This window comes from Rhinatrema bivittatum, chromosome 1, assembly GCF_901001135.1.
Source record: "Rhinatrema bivittatum chromosome 1, aRhiBiv1.1, whole genome shotgun sequence".
Taxonomy (NCBI): domain Eukaryota; kingdom Metazoa; phylum Chordata; class Amphibia; order Gymnophiona; family Rhinatrematidae; genus Rhinatrema; species Rhinatrema bivittatum.
The window spans coordinates 156,664,534-156,682,482 of NC_042615.1; the positions used below are offsets into that span (position 1 = coordinate 156,664,534).

The following is a 17,949-nucleotide window of genomic DNA, read 5'->3' on the forward strand; positions in this document are numbered from 1 at the left end:
GCACCGGGGCTGCTTCTGTTCTCCCGTTAGAAGGGGTACTTGGTAGGTGTTAACGGCACATGGCAGCATGCTGAAATACATTGAAAGGATAAACAAGGACGCTGAGTTTCCAGTATGATCATCTTTTAAAATCCGAAGCAAAAAATACTTAATTGCCCGGTGGGGAACTTGTGTGACGTCCTGCTGCCGCCCGCCACCGCCTTGTGTTTTGGAAACGTTGGGTGGCGGGGCAGCTGTTGCGACAGCCTGGGTGCTGATGCTGTGGCGATTCAGGAATGACGAGGCTCTCCGTTTCGCTCCTTGGGCATGCGTGCAGTGGTGCCTGGCTGCATCTTGTGCTGCCCAGGCAAAGCCATGCACTGTTCTCTGTCGTATTAAATAACTTTATTGGGGGAGGGGAAGAAGCCTGGGTCAGGGCTGACAGGAGCTCAAAGTAAGGCAAGCCTGGGGAGCCGTTTATAATCGTGCTTGTTAGTCTCCGCGCCGTGTGCTTTTGGGATCTGCCACTTGCAAGCATTAAGTTATTGATCTGGATTGCGGAGATCAGACGATATTACTGCAGCAATCCTGGGCTGTTTTACTGCCTGACAGATTTATATCACCTATGTGCTTTTTTTTATTATGATAAGTTTTCACTTGTTAGCTCTATGATGATTTGTAGGCACTCTGCGCAGTCCATTGTTATGAGGGAAAAAAAAAAAATATAACCACGCGGATGCATTCTTGTAAGGGCAACTTGATAGTAATTGAAAATGATGTGTAAGCATCTACTTTCTCCTTCAGGAACTCTTCAGGGTTGATGGTTCCACCACTGATCTGTTGCAGTAATGGAGGCATCATTAGAACAGAACTGCAGAAGTCTATTTGCTAAGCGGCTGATGTTAACAGAAGCACAGGAATATTTTCCTGACTAGTTGCTGTAAACCCAACAAACCTCAAAGGAATTTCTGCCACTCGGAAGTAGTTTCAAGGAGGCGTTCCCTATATTCTTTTTTTTTTTTTTTTAAAGAATATTATGGTACATGACCACTAAACTCAAGGTAGGAGGTTATAGGGAAGACCTACATAGTCTCAGAACTAAGGCACATCATCATAATCCTCAGGATAGAGCCTGATGCAAAAAAAAAAAAAAAAAAAAAAAATCCGTTTTTCTCCAAGACTGAGGTGAAGAAACTGTGCTTTCAGAAACCACGTTTGGGTCATCGCGGTGGCTCAGTGGCAGCCTTACCATAAGGAGGGTCCCTGGTTTGATCCCTGCCTCAGGTCTTCCGCAGCCCTCGTAGGCTGGGGATGCTACAAAGGCATCCCTGGGGGGAGGGAGCTGTGGTCTTCGTTAAGGGCCAACCCCCAGGCAGCTGGATTTGGAGCCCACGATGCCGAGTCCTGGAAGGGTTTCTGGTTTATGTCTCCCAGGCTCAGGACCACTGCTGCAATGACCAGACCAGGAACAGTGGGCAGGAGGGACTATTAAAATGGAAAAAAAACAAACCCTGGCCAGTTGCAAGTGAAGGCTCATGGCAATGGGATTCCAGGCCTGGTTCCACTTGACCTTGGAAGGAAAAGGAGAAAGGAGGAGCTCCTGGTCTCCCTCTCTCCCTTCCTCCTAAAGAAAACAGCACATGGACTGTATACATTTTTACCTAGTGCTGCAGTAGCAGTGGCTATTTTCTAAGTCAACTTAATTAATAGCAGGTAATGGACTTCTCCTCCAAGAACTTATCCAATCCTTTTTTAAACCCAGCTACACTAACTGCACTAACCACGTCCTCTGGCAACAAATTCCAGAGGACGTGGTTTGTTGTTTATTGAAGGTCGTAAGTCATGACAGCCTCAATACTTTGCTCTTGTTTTAATTCCTTAACTGTCAGACACTGCCCATGTATTGTGAAAATGGAAAAAAAAACAACTTTTAATTGTTTTATGATCCATAATCAATTACAATAGCTGTTTGCCAGTTTTTTTTTAATGTTTAGACTTTATTTTCTCTCATGTAATTCTCTGAGGCCGATATTCAGAAAAAGCTGAGCCCCCTTAATTTAGACCCCTAAGGGGGTGTATTCACTAAGCTATGATATTGTATCGTGGCAGGGAATGTTCCCTTGATATTTAGCCCCTCCCCCCCCCCCACGAGAAAATATCACGGTGGTATATCTGTGATATTTTTTCTCATGGAATGATTCCGCGAGAGAACATTTCCCAAAGATAGGGAAAATAGCATGTGATAGCAGCCCCCTTCGCCCAAAGCTGCCCCTAATAGGGTCCAGGTAGACCCCCCACCCAATCCTCTACTGCCTGTTGAGGTAGCTCATAGTAAAAAGAAAAAAAGGCTCCCAAGTGTTCTCGCAATGATGCCGTGCCCCCCTCCCTGCCCCCTGCCCTTACCCCCCAATTCTCCACCAGCTCCCCCCCCCAATACATTAGACAGACTTGCTGGTGTCTAGTCGGTCCCCAACCCCCCCTTAGGTCAAAACAAGCTGTGGTCTAGTGGGGCCTATCCGCCCCCGCCCCTCTTACCTTTTAAAAGGTACCCTGGTTATCCCGTGACAGCCTGGGGCACTCCCTAGATCCCTGGTTTGGTTGACGCCATATTTCAAAATGGTACCGACTGCCTAAGGCACCCAAGGATACCACTGGACCAGCAGGATAACGTCTAAAGGTAAAGGGAGGTCCGGGGTGGCCACTAGAAACTAGGGGGTTATTTGACCTAAGGGGGCTTGGTGACCCACTAGACATCAGGGAGTTTGTCTAATGTAAGGGGGGAGCTGGGAGGGGTGGACGCCTTAGAAGGGGGAGACCCAGACCGGGGATATTTTATACTGTTAAGAAAGGGGGGGGGGGGGGGGCAGGAGGCATTGTGGGCTGCATGACCCTTTAAGAGACATCCTGGAGACATCTGGATGTGCGTTAGTATCCTGATGCCCCTGGGATCACTTCTCTACAGTTACATAAAAAGATGTTAAAATAACGTAGCTGGCCAGATTTTTGGCAAGCAGCACTTTATTTGCATAGGATTACCTATGCATTAGCTGCTTTGCAAGCATTTGCAAAATGTATGCATGCAAATCACATGCAAAGCAGCTCATTGATATAGGAGCATGTTTCGGCTCAAAATAATGCATAATATCACTGCAATATGCAATGTTTATTGCACATTACACCTACATTACAACTTACTAAATGACCCCTAACCTAGGTGCATCTTTCAGCCAGTCTTAGTGGCCTACCTTTTCAGCTGAAAATTCTCCTAAATTTTGGTAGCTAAAGCTCAAGAATCTAAATTTAGGTCTGCCTCTCATTTGCCTTTATTTAGGGTCCTAAGTTGGATGCCTAGTGCTGAAAGTTAGTGCTAAACTCCTGTTTTTTCCTACCCTGACGCCATCCACTTTTCAGGACCCTAAACTTGGGATCCTAATGAAATGGGAAGCTTAAATTTAGGACCTCAGCCCTAGTAAATTTTCAGAAGGGTAGCCCTTGGAAAATTGGTCCTGTGCTATTAGCATCCAACGCTGCCATGGAAGAGAATGATCTGGAGATTCAGAACTGTGGCTGTTACAGGACGTTTCTATTATCAGGGCCTAGACCACCCCATTTTAGTTACAGGGGCAATTATAAACGAAGTTAAGTGTGTAAAACTCTTTGACTGTCAGTGTCAATGCTCCTGAGATATCTGACCCTCAGCAGGAGCACACCAAGAAGGAAAGGTCTGAAAATCTAGTGATAACTTAGTGATTACTGTACGGTGGACTCCGACCTGGGCTGGAAGTTCACTGGTTGTGCAGGGATGGAACAAGGCAGAGTCAGAGCAGCACAGGAACCTAAATGTGCAAACTGACCATACAAAATGGAGAAGAAAATATGGGTACCTGAAAGGAGAGAGAAACCTTGTGATTTCGGTTGCTTTAGCTTTCAGGGCTTTTCTCCTCCCCATGCTGTGATTTGGGCTTTCTCTGCAGTTTTCAGCCTGGCTCATCGGGGTTCATCTCTTGTCGAACTGCTGCTGTAGTCGGGGGTGGTGGCAGGGGGTCGATGCTTTAAAACTTAACATCCGGGGCAAGATCCATGTCGGCTTTTGTTTGCTCATCAAGACGTGCTGTAGAACAGTAATTTTGAGCTCGCCACTGCCTTCCAGCCAATGGAAAAATAATTCAGCCAACAGCAAGGGGGGGGGGGGGGATAATTTATGAGCATAGTTACCTTGAAATTTGTAGAGGTCGTTAGCATTTTAATGGAAAAAATGGAAGCAGTTGTACTAAATCTTATTTTTGTTTTGTTTTCCACAGCTAGGCCTTTCACTCGTTTGTGAGGAGTCCTTTGTCAGCTGTTTTCAGAGCTCGGTAATGTGCTGACGGTTCACTATGGGCAGGCGATACCCGGGGGCTTACTATCGTCCAAGCAGCTCATGTACGTATGTCATTGATCTTCATAATTCTCCTTTTGTTACAGTCTTGTCCTCCGATAGGGCTTCTTTCCTTCGCTAGTCTGAAGAAATAGAGATTTCTAAATGCAGGGAAAAAAAAGTGTCTACAAATACTAGGCACTTCTATTGTGCTATATAGGTTTATAAAAGAAGGTGATAGAATTTGCACAAATACGAGGGCATCCAGTACAAAGCAATGAGTGGAAATCAGAGCAAACTGCGGCTGTGCTTGCCAGTAATAATCAGGACCTGTGAGCGCTAGAGCGCTGAAAGTATAATTGAGAGCAACAGCTTCAAACCGGACGTTTTTATCACGGTGTTTCCTGCCATGTCCTCTCTTCTTCCTCCTGCATGGGAAGGATCACAGTGGCCCATCCTGGGCTCTGTGGCAAGAGTCTCCAGAACCCCCTGCCAGTTGCCCCAGCAGCCTTGGAGGCGGTGCTGCTCTGAGGCCCTGCTCAGAATCGCTGTAACATTCGGCAGTGGAGGAAGCGTCCGTCCCCCCACCCCTTCCCCCCCCTCCCGTGTACAGACCTTCCCTCAGCTGCCATCACAACAGGTGAACTCTGTAATGATAGGCTTAGCCAGCTCTGAAAATTAATAATAAAAAGCAAAATGGTCAGGATTCCCTCCTTCCTACGGAGCCTCTCGCCTTCCCTAACGCCCCCCCTCCACTCACAAAGATCTTTTCCTATGAAGTGTAAGGGCTGGTAGTGGCGGCAGCAGGAATAGGTTGCGTTTATCCCAGTCTTTCTTGAATTCCTTTACTGTTTTTTTTTTGTCTCCACCACTTCTCCCGGGAGACCTTCCCACCCACCACCCTTTCCGTGAATAAACATTTTCCCGACGGTTGCTCCTGAGTTTACTCCTGGCACTCCATACTGTGATGCTCCATGTAACTAACAGACAGCAGATTTAAAAAATGGAGAAAGTTTTTTTTTTTCCCTACTCACTGCACAATCAAGTTGTGGAACTAGCTGCCAGAGAACGGGGTGAAGCAGGGCTGATTTAGGCAATGAGCAGCACAGGCACGCGCTTCGGGTACCAGATTCTGAAGGCGCCCAATATCTGGAAATCCCCCTGCCCCTCACTGCTCTCTGATTTCCAGGGGGAAGATCCCTCTACCCCGAATCCTCTGCCTAGGGATGCCGTAATTTGAAACCCGGCCCTGTGGTCAAGGGTTTAAAAAGGTTTAGACGAGTTCCTAGAGGAAATGTCCATCGACCGGTTTTAGCAAGGTGCACTTGTTGAAAGCTGCCGTTTATCCCTGGGGTTGAGCCTCAAGGGACGGGTTTACTCTTTGGGATCTCCTGGGTACTCGTGACCCAGAGGGTGGCCACTGTCAGAGACAGGATGCTGGGCTGGAGGGACCTGGGGCGTCTTATGTTCATAGTTCATGACTGCTGTTGAGCGGAACAGAATGGGAATTTTGCACACCATCATTTCCTGTTCTGTGAATTGGTGTAGCAATCAGGACCATCCCTCCCCTGAATGTTCTGGCTATGTTGCTTGCCTTAAAAAGGTTTGTTGATTTGTCTAGCCCATGGACTGATATAAGACAGTAAGATGTGCATTTCAGATCATTGATTGGGCTTGTAGTAGTGCGAGGACTGGGCTCGGACTAATGCTGCAGGGAGAGGAAGAAGAGACCGTTTCAGAAAAAGGCTCTGAAGAAATTTCTGGTTGGAAGCTGCTGGTGTCAATTGCTCTTTCTGAAAAGTAGTACCCATAGGTCCTGACTGCTATAGGCTTAACCCCCCCCCCCCAAAAAAAAAAAAACAAAAAAACAAACAAACAAAAAAAAACAAAAAACCCAGGACTCAACAGCAAGGAAAATTCCCATTGCCATTATTTTAAACTCTGTTAAGAAAAATCTTTGCAAAAGGTAGTTTGGTTTGAATTTGCTGAGTTGAAATCTTTCCATCCAAAGAGTATTATTTGGAGAAAAAAAATCTGACTTTTCTATTAGGCTTAAGTATTATTTAGATATGGTAGAGCCAATCAGTTCAGATGTTATGCACTCCAGTCAGAGTGGCAGAATCCCACATTTGCCTGCCTACTGATAAAAACTAATAACCGGGGCTCATATTTTATGGTTATCATTAGCTTCTGGATATCTGCCACACTGACTCTTGATCTCATGCACCTACCTACTGATTAAATTCTGTTAGATAAGTTGTTGTGGTTACTGCTGTCCCTGGATTTTTAGTATATCGATTCCTGTAGTTAAGCAGTCAGATATGTTTTGCTGAATAAATCCCTATCCTTACAAATTAAATCTGAACTGGGCCAGCTGCCATTACAGAGGAGTTAATGTGCTGCTGTCCTTTGGAATATTGGCCATCGATTGCAGACCCTGGAATCGCCGCCTCCTTGTTCACTACTGCTAATGAGTTTGATTTAGGTATTTTGTACAGCTGAAATGTGACACTGTCACTGTTTAAAAAAAAAATAAAAAATAGACTCATCATTTTCCATGGAATTAACATTGTGCATGATGAATAAAATGTTTGAATTGGTGCCAAAAGGGATAACTTTGTATTGAGAGCAGGTGGAAAATAAAGCAAAGTAAACAGAGACATTTTCCTTGTCATTAACTCCGGGGAATACCTTGTTCGGTTCTAAATTGCTGTGTGCAGATTTGTCCCATGACTAATTGAGGTCCTTGGATAGTATCCGTGATGCTAGTTGGCTGTTCCTGCACCATGCACCGGACTCTGTAGTCACAACCTGTCCTTGTGTATGCTCACAGGAGCCACATGATCCCTTCTGGCAAGGGAGGGGGATGTCTTATTGTGGCTGCTTTCTGTTGCATTGCTTTGCAAACATGCTTGGTATATGGGGCTGCTCGCTTGATGTATCCTTCTCATAAACTGATACTGCTGATACAGATACATAGGCAGTTTTCTGCTTCGCAGAATTGCAGTACAATGTCATACCGCTTTACAGTCCTGTAGTTGGTGGTATCAGCAGAGTCGGTGCAAGGGTATTGGGCACCCTAGGCGACCCTTGTGCTGCCCCCCCCCCCCCCCCCCCCCCCGCCACACCTGTTTCGGTGCTGCTCGCGGCCCTGAGAAGCACACAGTCTCTATTTCTCTTTGCCGCGAGCGGGGTAGGCCCTGCTTGCGGCACCACGTGGCTGCTCTTCGGCGCCCCCTACTGCTCGGCTCCCCTAGGCGACCGCCAAAGTTTGCTTAATGGACGCGCCGGCCCTGGGTATCAGCCTTTCACATTGTCTGCCGGGGCCGACCTAGTGGCTCCTTGGCAGCGCTGTACACTGTTGTGCGGGAGTCTGGGGTTTGACTCCTAAGCTGGCTTCCGCTCCTTCAGCTGCCCAAAGCTGGCAATATTTGGAGGCACACTGAGAGCTCCCCAGGCTGGGGGAGGGAGGGGGGCATAGGGGTTGGAGGTGGAGTCGCAGCCATTGTACAAAGTCAAGGCTTCTTAGGGCTTGATTCAGCAGGGTCTTTTCCCATAATCCCAGAATGAGTAAAGAGCCTTAGGGAATCGGGCCCTTACTGGCTAGACTGAGTGTGCACACGTACGTATCTGATTGCAGAGGGAGCCGTCATCTGTGGGCCCGTCTGAGGATTATTGTTGCAATGGCTGGGATAAATGGGAGGGGAGGGAGGGTTAAGAATTGGGGGGAAAAAGGTCCCCGAGTAGTTGTGAATAAAGGATCATGATCAGGGCTGGTTCTGACTGAGCTGGAAGTTCGAAGAAGTAGTAAGGAACGCTATCTTGGAATAAAATGAAAATGGTTCACTGAACGAGAGCGGTGGGACGGGGTGGGGAGTGTCTTGAAGTTCAAGGCTTGGTACGAATGCTTTGGAAGGAGACTTTTCAGTGGCGTGCCAGCAGACGGCATGTTCGATTCTTCCTCTGAAAACAATTATATTTTTTAATTTGGAAACTAACACTAAATGGAATTGAATTGAATTGAAAGATGCAGTGCTCCTATGTGGACCCTGACCCTGTAGGATCTTAGATGGATTTATTTATTTTTGAATTTTGATACAGTAGTTTCTCAGACCAGCATTGTTGCCTATCCCAAAAAGTATCTGTAGGTGACCAGGAATCACAGCTCCATTTAGCATTAGAAAGTGGGCACACTACTAAAATAGTAGAAAGCCACAAACATACTAAAATCAACAAATGACATAATCAGCTCAGAAATTCCAAAATAATGTAAATAATTTGATTTTGTTAAGTGCATTGAATATTAATGTTTCTAGTTTGTAAGAGCTTTATGTATTAAATTGTTTATATTGTGGTGGAGTATAAATTTCAACATATGGGTAATTTACAGGTATTGTTCATATATGAATAATCATACAATATATACCTGTTTCTATTTCCAACAATATTTATTACTTTAATACAAACATATCATCATTAAAAAACATTACATGATTTCACATACACTCATACCACATTCATTCATCAATAACAGTACAATCAATAATACTTGTACAATCGATAATACTTATTGCACATACCACTATAATCTAAACATATCCAAATTTCATTATTATTAATATCACTCAATAACCAACAAATTGAACTTATTCCCTGCTGTTTAACCTGCTTTTTTTCTTGTGGACACTCACATGTTTTATTAAATTTTTCCCTTTTATTATTCAAAATTTACCCTGTTCTTCACAATCCTCCCCAGATTATTCCCTTATACTTCTCAGAATTTATCTTGTTCTTTAACACCTCTCCCGACAAGAGACTCCTGCTTCACCCAATGGCTTCCTCAGGGGATCACTATCTATCGATTATTTTTTCTTTCACTTTCAGGGAACATCCGATCAACTGGTCGCTTCTGTTATTCTTTATACACATACAGGGAACATCCACCTTCACTTCTTAATTGGACTGTCAAGCTCCATTAACCTATTCTCTTCTAACTTCTGTTGTTTTTTTGTATTCTGCATATGTCCATTTCAATTCCTCCATCTCATGTTCTTAATACTTTTAACTAACAACGGTTTACCACCTCCATTCTTCCATCGCCAAACCACGGTTGTATCGACCATAATGATTCTTCAAACCAACACAATCACTTAATGATTTTATCACAAAGCTTCACCGTAGCCCGACTGCTTTACCGCTCCACAACACCGCGGCTGCCCACTCCAAAAAAGTGCATCAAACAAAGAGACAGATTTAATATGTAGATCTTCCAGTACTCACACATAAAACAAGGCAATAGGAAAAAAAAATCTTCTACACTGTTCACATAAGATCAAGGAAAAATCTCAGTTCATTTGGTACATCTACTCTTCGGCCTACCTCAGGCCCACTCAGTCTCTAAACACTCTGCTTTGGTTACCCACAAATATCCTGGTTGGCTCAAGGAAGATTTCACCCCTTTTCCTTTCTGACATGAAATCCTCTGAGCCTCATGGCAGATTCTGTCTAGGCAAAGTTTATCTCCCGATCTTGAAGGTTTTCACCACAGTTAGAAAGCTCTTCTTCTTAAACTTCTTTGTCAATTCCATACTCTGCTCTCCTTCGCCCTCGGATTTTCTGAGACAATAGGAAAGTATCACCACCTGGCTCCTACTTCTCCCACGCGGAGATTCCTGGAGGGGGTAACAGCTACATCCTCCTTGCTGTTCTGTTACTCTGGAGAAGCCCCAGCCTTAATGTGAACCAGGGTTATATACTCCTCTATAGCCCATGCCCAGAAGGGACTGTACTAAATGTCAGTCATCTTGCCACTCGTTAACACTGTGATTAATTCTCTCCCTCTGGAACTTTCCCATCACATAGAATATCACAATATCCATTAACTTTCCAAATAGAAAGATAAGACATTATGAACATAGAAGTTTTATCATGAGGCAGGGTGAGGCGGCTGCCTCAGGCAGCAATATTTTGGAAACTGCAAAAAGTGCCTCTCCAAAACACTCCTGTGGCTGCTGCCTCACCTTGCCAAAGAGTGAAGGCCCAGTGGGGCTGCAGTGGAGCCCATTCCACATTGACCAAAGAAAAGAGGGGGAGGCCCTGAGGAAATGTGTGTGTGTGTGTGTGTGTGTGTGTAAGAGAGAGCAAGAGTCTGTGTGTGTGGAAGAGAGTGAGAGTCTGTGTGTGTGTGTGTTAGGAGAGATCCCATATCCCTGTGTGTGTGTAAGAGAGCCTGTTTTCATCTGTAGGTGTGTGAGAGCCTGATGCATGTGTGACTGTGTGTGAGAGAGACTCTGTGTGCATGATTGTGTGTGTGTGTTTGTGAAAGAGGGTGTGAGTTAATGCATGCATTCATGAGTGTGTGTATGTGAGAAAGAGCCTATATGTATATGTGTTTGTGTATGAGAGAGTATGTGTATGTGAGAGAGCAGATGTGTATATGTGTAAGAGAGTGAGGGTATGTGTGTGTTGTGAGGAACAGAGAGCCTGGGTATGTTATGAGAGAGGGAGTGGATAAGTACATGTATGTGAGAGAGCGAGGATAAAGTTTATGTGACTTCCCTCCCGCAATCCAGGACAATCTCAAGATGACTGGAAATCAAAACATCCCAGGTGTGGAGAGTGGGAAATTTTTTTTATTCTTATTAGTTTTAATTGCTGGGTGTTATTTGATGTGTCTGTTTTGAAATATTTTATTGTTTTTTAAGAACTTTTAAAACATTTTCTTAAGTTTTATTATTGAATGATCTGTTCGTCATCTGTTTTAAAATACTTATTCTTTCTATTCATAAAGTTTTACTATTATGATTGATGTTATGTTTCTTGATTTCATTATTGTTTATGAGGAACGATGATGTTTTTGTTTTTTCATTGTTGCACTGCATACAGATTCTGGCTTCTTCCAGTTCAGTTTTTGTCTGCAAATTCCTGTTTATACTTTATGTGCACTTTATTTTGTATTTTGTGAGGGTCTGTCTGTGTTCTGCATGTGTGACTGGAGTGTCCACTCTGTTGCAGATCTTAATGTCATCTGCGAATAGGCAGACTTTACCCTCTTCTCCCTCGGCAATGTCACTCACAAAGATATTAAACAGGACTGGTCCTAACACCGAACCCTGTGGCACACCACTCAACACCATTCTTTCTTCTGAGTAACTTCCATCGACCATCACACACTGTCTTCTATCTGACAATCAGTTTGTAATCCACACTACTATCTTGTCACTCAATCCTAAACTTCTCATTTTGTTCACAAGTCTTCTGTGCGGGACCGTATCAAATGTTTTACTAAAGTCCAAGTAGATCACGTCTAGCGCATTTCCCTGATCCAATTCCTTAGTCACCCAATCAAAGAAGTCAATCAGATTTGTCTGATATGACCTTCCCTTGGTGAATCCATGCTGTCTCGGATCAAGCAACCTTCAGACTGTAGATAGTTCGCTATCCTTTCTTTCAACAGCATCTCCATTAGTTTGCATACCACTGAGGTGAGGCTAACCAGCCTGTAATTTCCAGCCTCCTCTCTACTCCCACTCCTGTGTAGCGGTACCACTATTGCATTTCTCCAATCTCTAAGCACCATCCCTGTATCTAGTGAAACAGGATGCATAGAGGACCTGCCAGCACATCCCTGATTTCTTTCACTGTCCTGGGTGAATCTCATCCAGCCCCATTGCTTTGTCTACTTTCATTTTACCTAGCTCTTCTCATACATTTTCTTCTGTGAAAGGCATATCTTTTATTTCACCCCATCTACAGTCTTTTTAACCAACAGAGTGTTGCGTCCGTCGGTCTCAGATGGCTTCGACTTTTGTGCCTCACCTTTTTCTCTGCTTTCCCCGCTAGCCTTGGGAAGATGGCTACCACCATCTTCCCAAGGCCGCTCTTGCAAGCCCGCTCTCTCCGGCGTCTCCGGAACGGCTATGGCAAAGCCTCATGCCATGTTTCTCCTGAGGGCCTCCTAGGGTGCGAGCGCGTGCGCCACTCACGTCTTATCCACGTCATGGCAGGAACCTTGGGAGCGTCCCCCTCTAGTGACGTCACACCATCCGGGTATTTAGCCTGTGCTTGTTTGCTAGCTCATTGAGTTAGTAAGATTTGGACTCGTCCGGTCTAAGCTACTCTGCTGCTTCCGTGCTGCCGCTGGAAGCTCTCTCTGCCCTTCGGGGTATTCTCTAACCTGGGTACCCGCTCCTCGGGGGCCATTTGCTTTCTTTCAGGTGCCTTACTGGGATCAGGTACTTGCTCCTCGAGGGCCTGCTCTCCCTGCCTCGGTGCCTGTACCATCGACTTCTGCCTGGTGGAATCGTCAACCTTATAGCTACCATCTAGTGAGTAATCTATCTCTCAGTCTGTCTCATCTACAGCTCTGCCATGCTGGGAACCTTCACCTGGATCTCCCTATACCATCTCGATGAGATGGGTCCCCTCTGCCGAGGGTCCCTTGACTGTTACCTCTGGATCACCTCACTACTGCCACCTCTAGTGGTATACATCAGCTGTACAATAATAAACAAAACTCTGTGTTTGTGCGTCTCGAGTCTAGCCCAGTACTGTGGCTCCCCACGGGGCTTCTCCCCGTGGGCATGGTCATCCCCCACAGTACCCAAGAATCCACTCAAACACCTCTAAACCATAACACAGAGGTCCATAAGAACATAAGAAATTGCCATGCTGGGTCAGACCAAGGGTCCATTAAGCCCAGCATCCTGTTTCCAACAGAGGCCAAACCAGGCCACAAGAACCTGGTAATTACCCAAACACTAAGAAAATCCCATGCTACTGATGCAATTACTGATTACTGTAACGCCCTTCTACTAGGTCTACCATACACTTCACTAAGACCACTACAAATTTTACAAAACACAGCTGCTAGAATCTTAATCGGTAAAAGCAAAAGAGACCACATCACAGAAACCCTGGCAGAATTACACTGGCTACCCATTGAGCAAAGAATTCAGTACAAAACACTATGCACTATACATAAATGAATACATAAGGAAAAAGCAGAATGGCTGTACACAGCCCTTCGCGTACACGTCCCGAATAGAAACCTGAGATCAGCCAACAAAGCACTCCTAACTATTCCATCAATCAAAACAGCAAGACTAACACAAGTAAGAGAGAGAGCAGTATCCTTGGCAGGACCCATACTATGGAACACCATGCCATTGGATTTAAGATTACAAAGTGACAGCAAAACCTTTAGAAAAAATCTAAAAACCTGGCTCTTTAAACAAGCTTATCAAAAAGAGAAGGGAGAATAGTACCCAGGGAAATGCAAGGTACAAACAATTGAACACCCACACACATAACCAAAATCAATATGTGTGTAGTTTTTATTTGTTATTTTAGTTTAATCTTCATTGTTTTTTTTCGTTCATCAATAAAGGATAAAAGTACAATGATAAAGCTAATCTCATATCCAAAACTGATACAATGAGAAATGGACATGATTTATCACACTTACCAATTAATATTGTTTACAAACTATGTTACCGAACCTTAATGGCACCTGTGTAATTTGATATATTTTAGCATCATTTTTATGTGCCTTATTGTAAACCGTTGTGATGGTACCCATCTGAACGACGGTATAGAAAAAAGTTAAAATAAAATAAATAAATAAATAATAAAATTAATAGTGGTGGCTATTCCCTAAGTCAGTGATGGCCAACCTTTTGCGCTCAGTGTGTCAAAATTCATAAAAAAAACCGAGCATAACTCGGGTGGTGTGTCACTTCTAGAAAAATCCATAATTTTGTGATATTTGTAGCTCTAATATTAATAACAAAAAGTTATAATTTTAATATATGTTCTGTATTTATTAATAAAGCAAAAACAAATAATTCTTTACCTTACCTGCTTAGTGACTTTTTTGTTGCTGAATTTCATTGGCTAAATCTTCAATTAAAACACTCTCTCCCCCTCCCCCCCCCACCCCCCACACAAACTCTTACTCCCCTGGATTTTCTCATACACACTCATGCTCTCACACTCACTGGCTCCCTCACATACAAACAAACACACACACCCAGGCAGGCTCCCATTCATTTTCACACCACTCCCGCTCCATCCTCCAGGCAGGCACCAATTCATTCTCACACACACACACACACACACACACACACACACACACACACACACACACACACACACACACCCCTATGCATTCACACACATACACCCCCAGGCAGGTTCCCATTCATACACATGCATACACTAAAGGCAGACCCCCCTCTCTTTTGCCAGCAACCTTAGAACCTCTCTCATTCCTCTGCTGCCACTGTCACTGCTGCCGCATGGCTATTGGGGAGGTGCCGATTGCTGCTACTGACACTGAAGCCCATTCTGCTGCCTCCTCTGTGCAGGCCCTGTGGGCTTCCACTTTCTCCATGCTGATCTCCTACATTGTGAGATCTGCATAGAGAAAGTGCTATTCTTGCACATTCCCAAAGATTACATGTGCCAATCACTAAAAAGTAATTTATTTTGTTTTTTACCTTTGCTGTCTGATCTTCGTTTTCTAATTGGTTGGTCACAGGCTTTTTTTCCCACCTTCCCTTTCTTATTTTTTCCCACCTTCCCTTTCTTATTTTTTTTGCCAATTCCTTTTATATTGTCTTTTTTTCTGTTTCTTTTCTCTCCATCTTCTTCCCTCAAACACACAGGTTCTCATTCTCACATGCATTTCTCTCTCTCTCACACACACAGGCTCTCACTCTCACATGCTTTCTCTCATACAATCATTCATACACACAGTCTCTCACTGGCACATGCTGTCTTGCTCAAGCACAGTCTCTCACTGTCACATGCTGTCTCTCATACAATCATTCATACACACAGACTCTCACTGTCACACGCTGTCACTCTCACATACACAGAGGCTCTCACATGCTGTCTCTGCAAACATTCAGGTCCTCACTCTCACACACACAATCTCTCAACTCATCTCATACACGCACACATGCACACTCTACAGACCCTCAGCCTCTCTCTCACCTCTGGGCCTCCTCTTCGCGGGTCGCCGCAGGATGGGCTCTGCGGTGGCCCTGCTACCGGGCCTCTTCTTCTTCTCGGGCCGCTGCGACTTGAGATTCGCGGCAGCCCGTAAACGCAAGTGCTGCTCCACTTCTGCATGCGCTGATGCTTCCCCTCCTTCCTGCCCACGCAGCTCCGGCAACGTTTACTTCCGGGGCCGCACAGCCAGGAAGGAGGAGGAGCATCAGCGTGTTTAAACGCGATCTTTTTCTTGGCCTTGCCGATCTGCCTGTCGCTGCGCCTGGGGGCATTGGGGGGGGATAATAAAAAAACTAGTTTTAAAAGGTCGGCGCAGCCGATTAAAAAAAAAAAAAAATTCCCGATAGTCCACAAAACACTGCGCGTGTCAGCAAAAAGTCTTGGCGTGTCACCTCTGACACGCGTGTCATAGGTTAGCCATCACTGCCCTAAGTCAATTTGATTAATAGCCATTAATGGGCTTCTCCTCCAAGAACTTATCCAAACCTTTTTTGAACCCAGCTACACTAACTGCACTAACCACATCCTCTGGCATCTCGTGGGTCTTTGGTGAACACTGAGCTGAAGTATTTGTTTAATATTTCTGCTTAATATTTCTGCCAATTCTTTGTCTCTCTCCACACAATGATCTGTGTCAAATTTTAGTTTGTTTGCCTCTTTGGACTTTTCTCTTTTCACTGATGTATCAGAAAAAATGTTTTGTTACCTCTTTTAACCTCTTTGGCATTTTTTTCCTTTGCCTGACTTTTTGCTTTCCTGATCCCTATTTTTGTTTCTCTGTTTCCTCCGGTATTCTTCCCTGCGTTCCACTTTTTGGGATCTTTTGTATTTCCCGAATGCTGTTTCTTTTGCTCTTATAATATCAGCTACTTTCTTTGTATAATAGATTGGTTTGTTTTTTTTCTTCTTTTGCTCTTGCTTACTTGTTTAACAAATATATTTGTTGCCTTTTTGATTATTCCTTTTAGTTTGGCCCACAGCTGTTCTTCCCAGTCCTTTATTTGTATCTCCAGGTCCTTCCCTGTTTCTACAAAGTCCGTATTTTTGAAATGTAGCACTCTGGTCTTTGAGTGATTTCTCAGTGTCTTGTTTGCGATATCAAACCATACTGATTTGTGATCACTGGTGCCGAGGTGAGCTCCCACCCGGACATTTGAGACATTTATTTTCATTAGTGAACACTAAGTCAAGTATGACCTGGCCCCTTGTGGCTTCCTTTACCATTTGCTTGAACAGGGCCCCTGCAGAGGGGATTCCCCAGTCTATAACCAGCAGATTAAAATCTCCAACAGTCAGCACTTCTTTCCCCCCCCCCCCCCCCCCACCTTTTGAATGTCTTCAGTGAGATCTCTATTTCCTCTGTTTGACTGGGAAAGAATGGATGTACCATGGTCTTTTTTTCAGGATGGCCCATAGTGCTTCTTCTTTGCCCATAGTGCTTCTTCTTTGCCCCACTTTCCTCGCAGTTCGGTAGATTGGATGTTGCTTCTGACATAAAGAGCTACTCCTCATCCTTTTCTGTCGTCTCTGGCCTTTCTTAACAAGTTGTATCCTGGAATGGCCGTATCCTAATCGTGTGAATCTGTGAGCCCTGTCTCTGTAATAGCTGCAGTGTCCAGTTTGCCTCCTCCATTATGGCTTGCAGTTCTGGGATTTTTCCGCTCAGGCTACCAGCATTTGTGTTCAAAGCTTGCCAGCTGCTCTCATTTGTGTTAGGATTCTTTGTGTACTTATTTTGTTGAGTTCTGAGAACCTTTCCACCTGTTGCTTTTTGATTGTGATTTGGATTAGGAGTTGGATTTGGGGGTTGTCTATCCAGCATGTCTTTGCCACCCCCCATTGACTTAGTAGTTTAAATGCTTTAAGGCTTAGGATTTGAATGTGTCCCTCGGGATCTGTTTTCCTGCCCCTGACAGGGGGTACCGCTGTGAGACGATCTGGAGCCAATGATGCATCCTGCTAGCCCAGTGATTTGGGGACCAGTAATCTGGAGGCAAGGTGCCGTAGCCACTCCTGACACCAAGAAAGGAATCTTGACATTTTCAACCGAGGTTTCCAGATAAAGACAAAATCAAACTGCTTATGTAAATATGTTACTCACAAAGGTGAGATTGATGATAATGATGACATCTCTGTTGGTCTAACTGGCTAGTTAAAATAAAAAGTAAGCTTATGATTTATAGGCCATCTTTATGGCTAGTCAGGTTGGATTATATTCAGGTACTATACGTACTTCTTGGTCACCAGAGGATTTACAATCTAAAGGCTTGATTTACTGAGCTTTTTTCCTGTAGACACTGAAGAGGAAAAAACTCAGTGTAAATGAGGCCCTAAGTTTGTAACTGAGGCAATGGAGGGTGAAGTGACCCTCCTAAGGAGGGTAAGTGGGATTGGAGCCCTGGTTTCCCGGGTTGGCAGCCTGCTACTCCACTAGGCTGCTCCTCCATGCTACTAAATTTGGTACCTAGTGTTGAAAATCACTGCTAAACTCCTATCTTTTTTTTCCCCACTCTTATTCTGCCCTTGTAGCCCACCCACATTTCAGGGTCCTAAATTTAGGAGGCCCAATGAAACGAGGAACTTGATTTAGCCACTCG

The 17,949-nt window shown here is 44.5% G+C and overlaps 1 protein-coding gene across 8 annotated transcripts in view; it reads left to right on the forward strand.

The window, feature by feature from the left end:
• Window positions 1–17,949, forward strand: part of APBB2 (amyloid beta precursor protein binding family B member 2) — a 681,814-nt gene that overhangs the window by 178,773 nt on the left and 485,092 nt on the right. For all 8 annotated transcript variants that reach the window (XM_029588914.1, XM_029588877.1, XM_029588923.1 and 5 more), the window contains exon 4: window positions 4,281–4,401. Coding sequence is in view for 6 of the 8 variants with exons in the window: in XM_029588877.1 (XP_029444737.1) it covers window positions 4,356–4,401 (46 nt within the window). In the remaining 2 variants the exon portion in view is untranslated. The remainder of the gene's footprint in view (window positions 1–4,280; window positions 4,402–17,949) is intronic.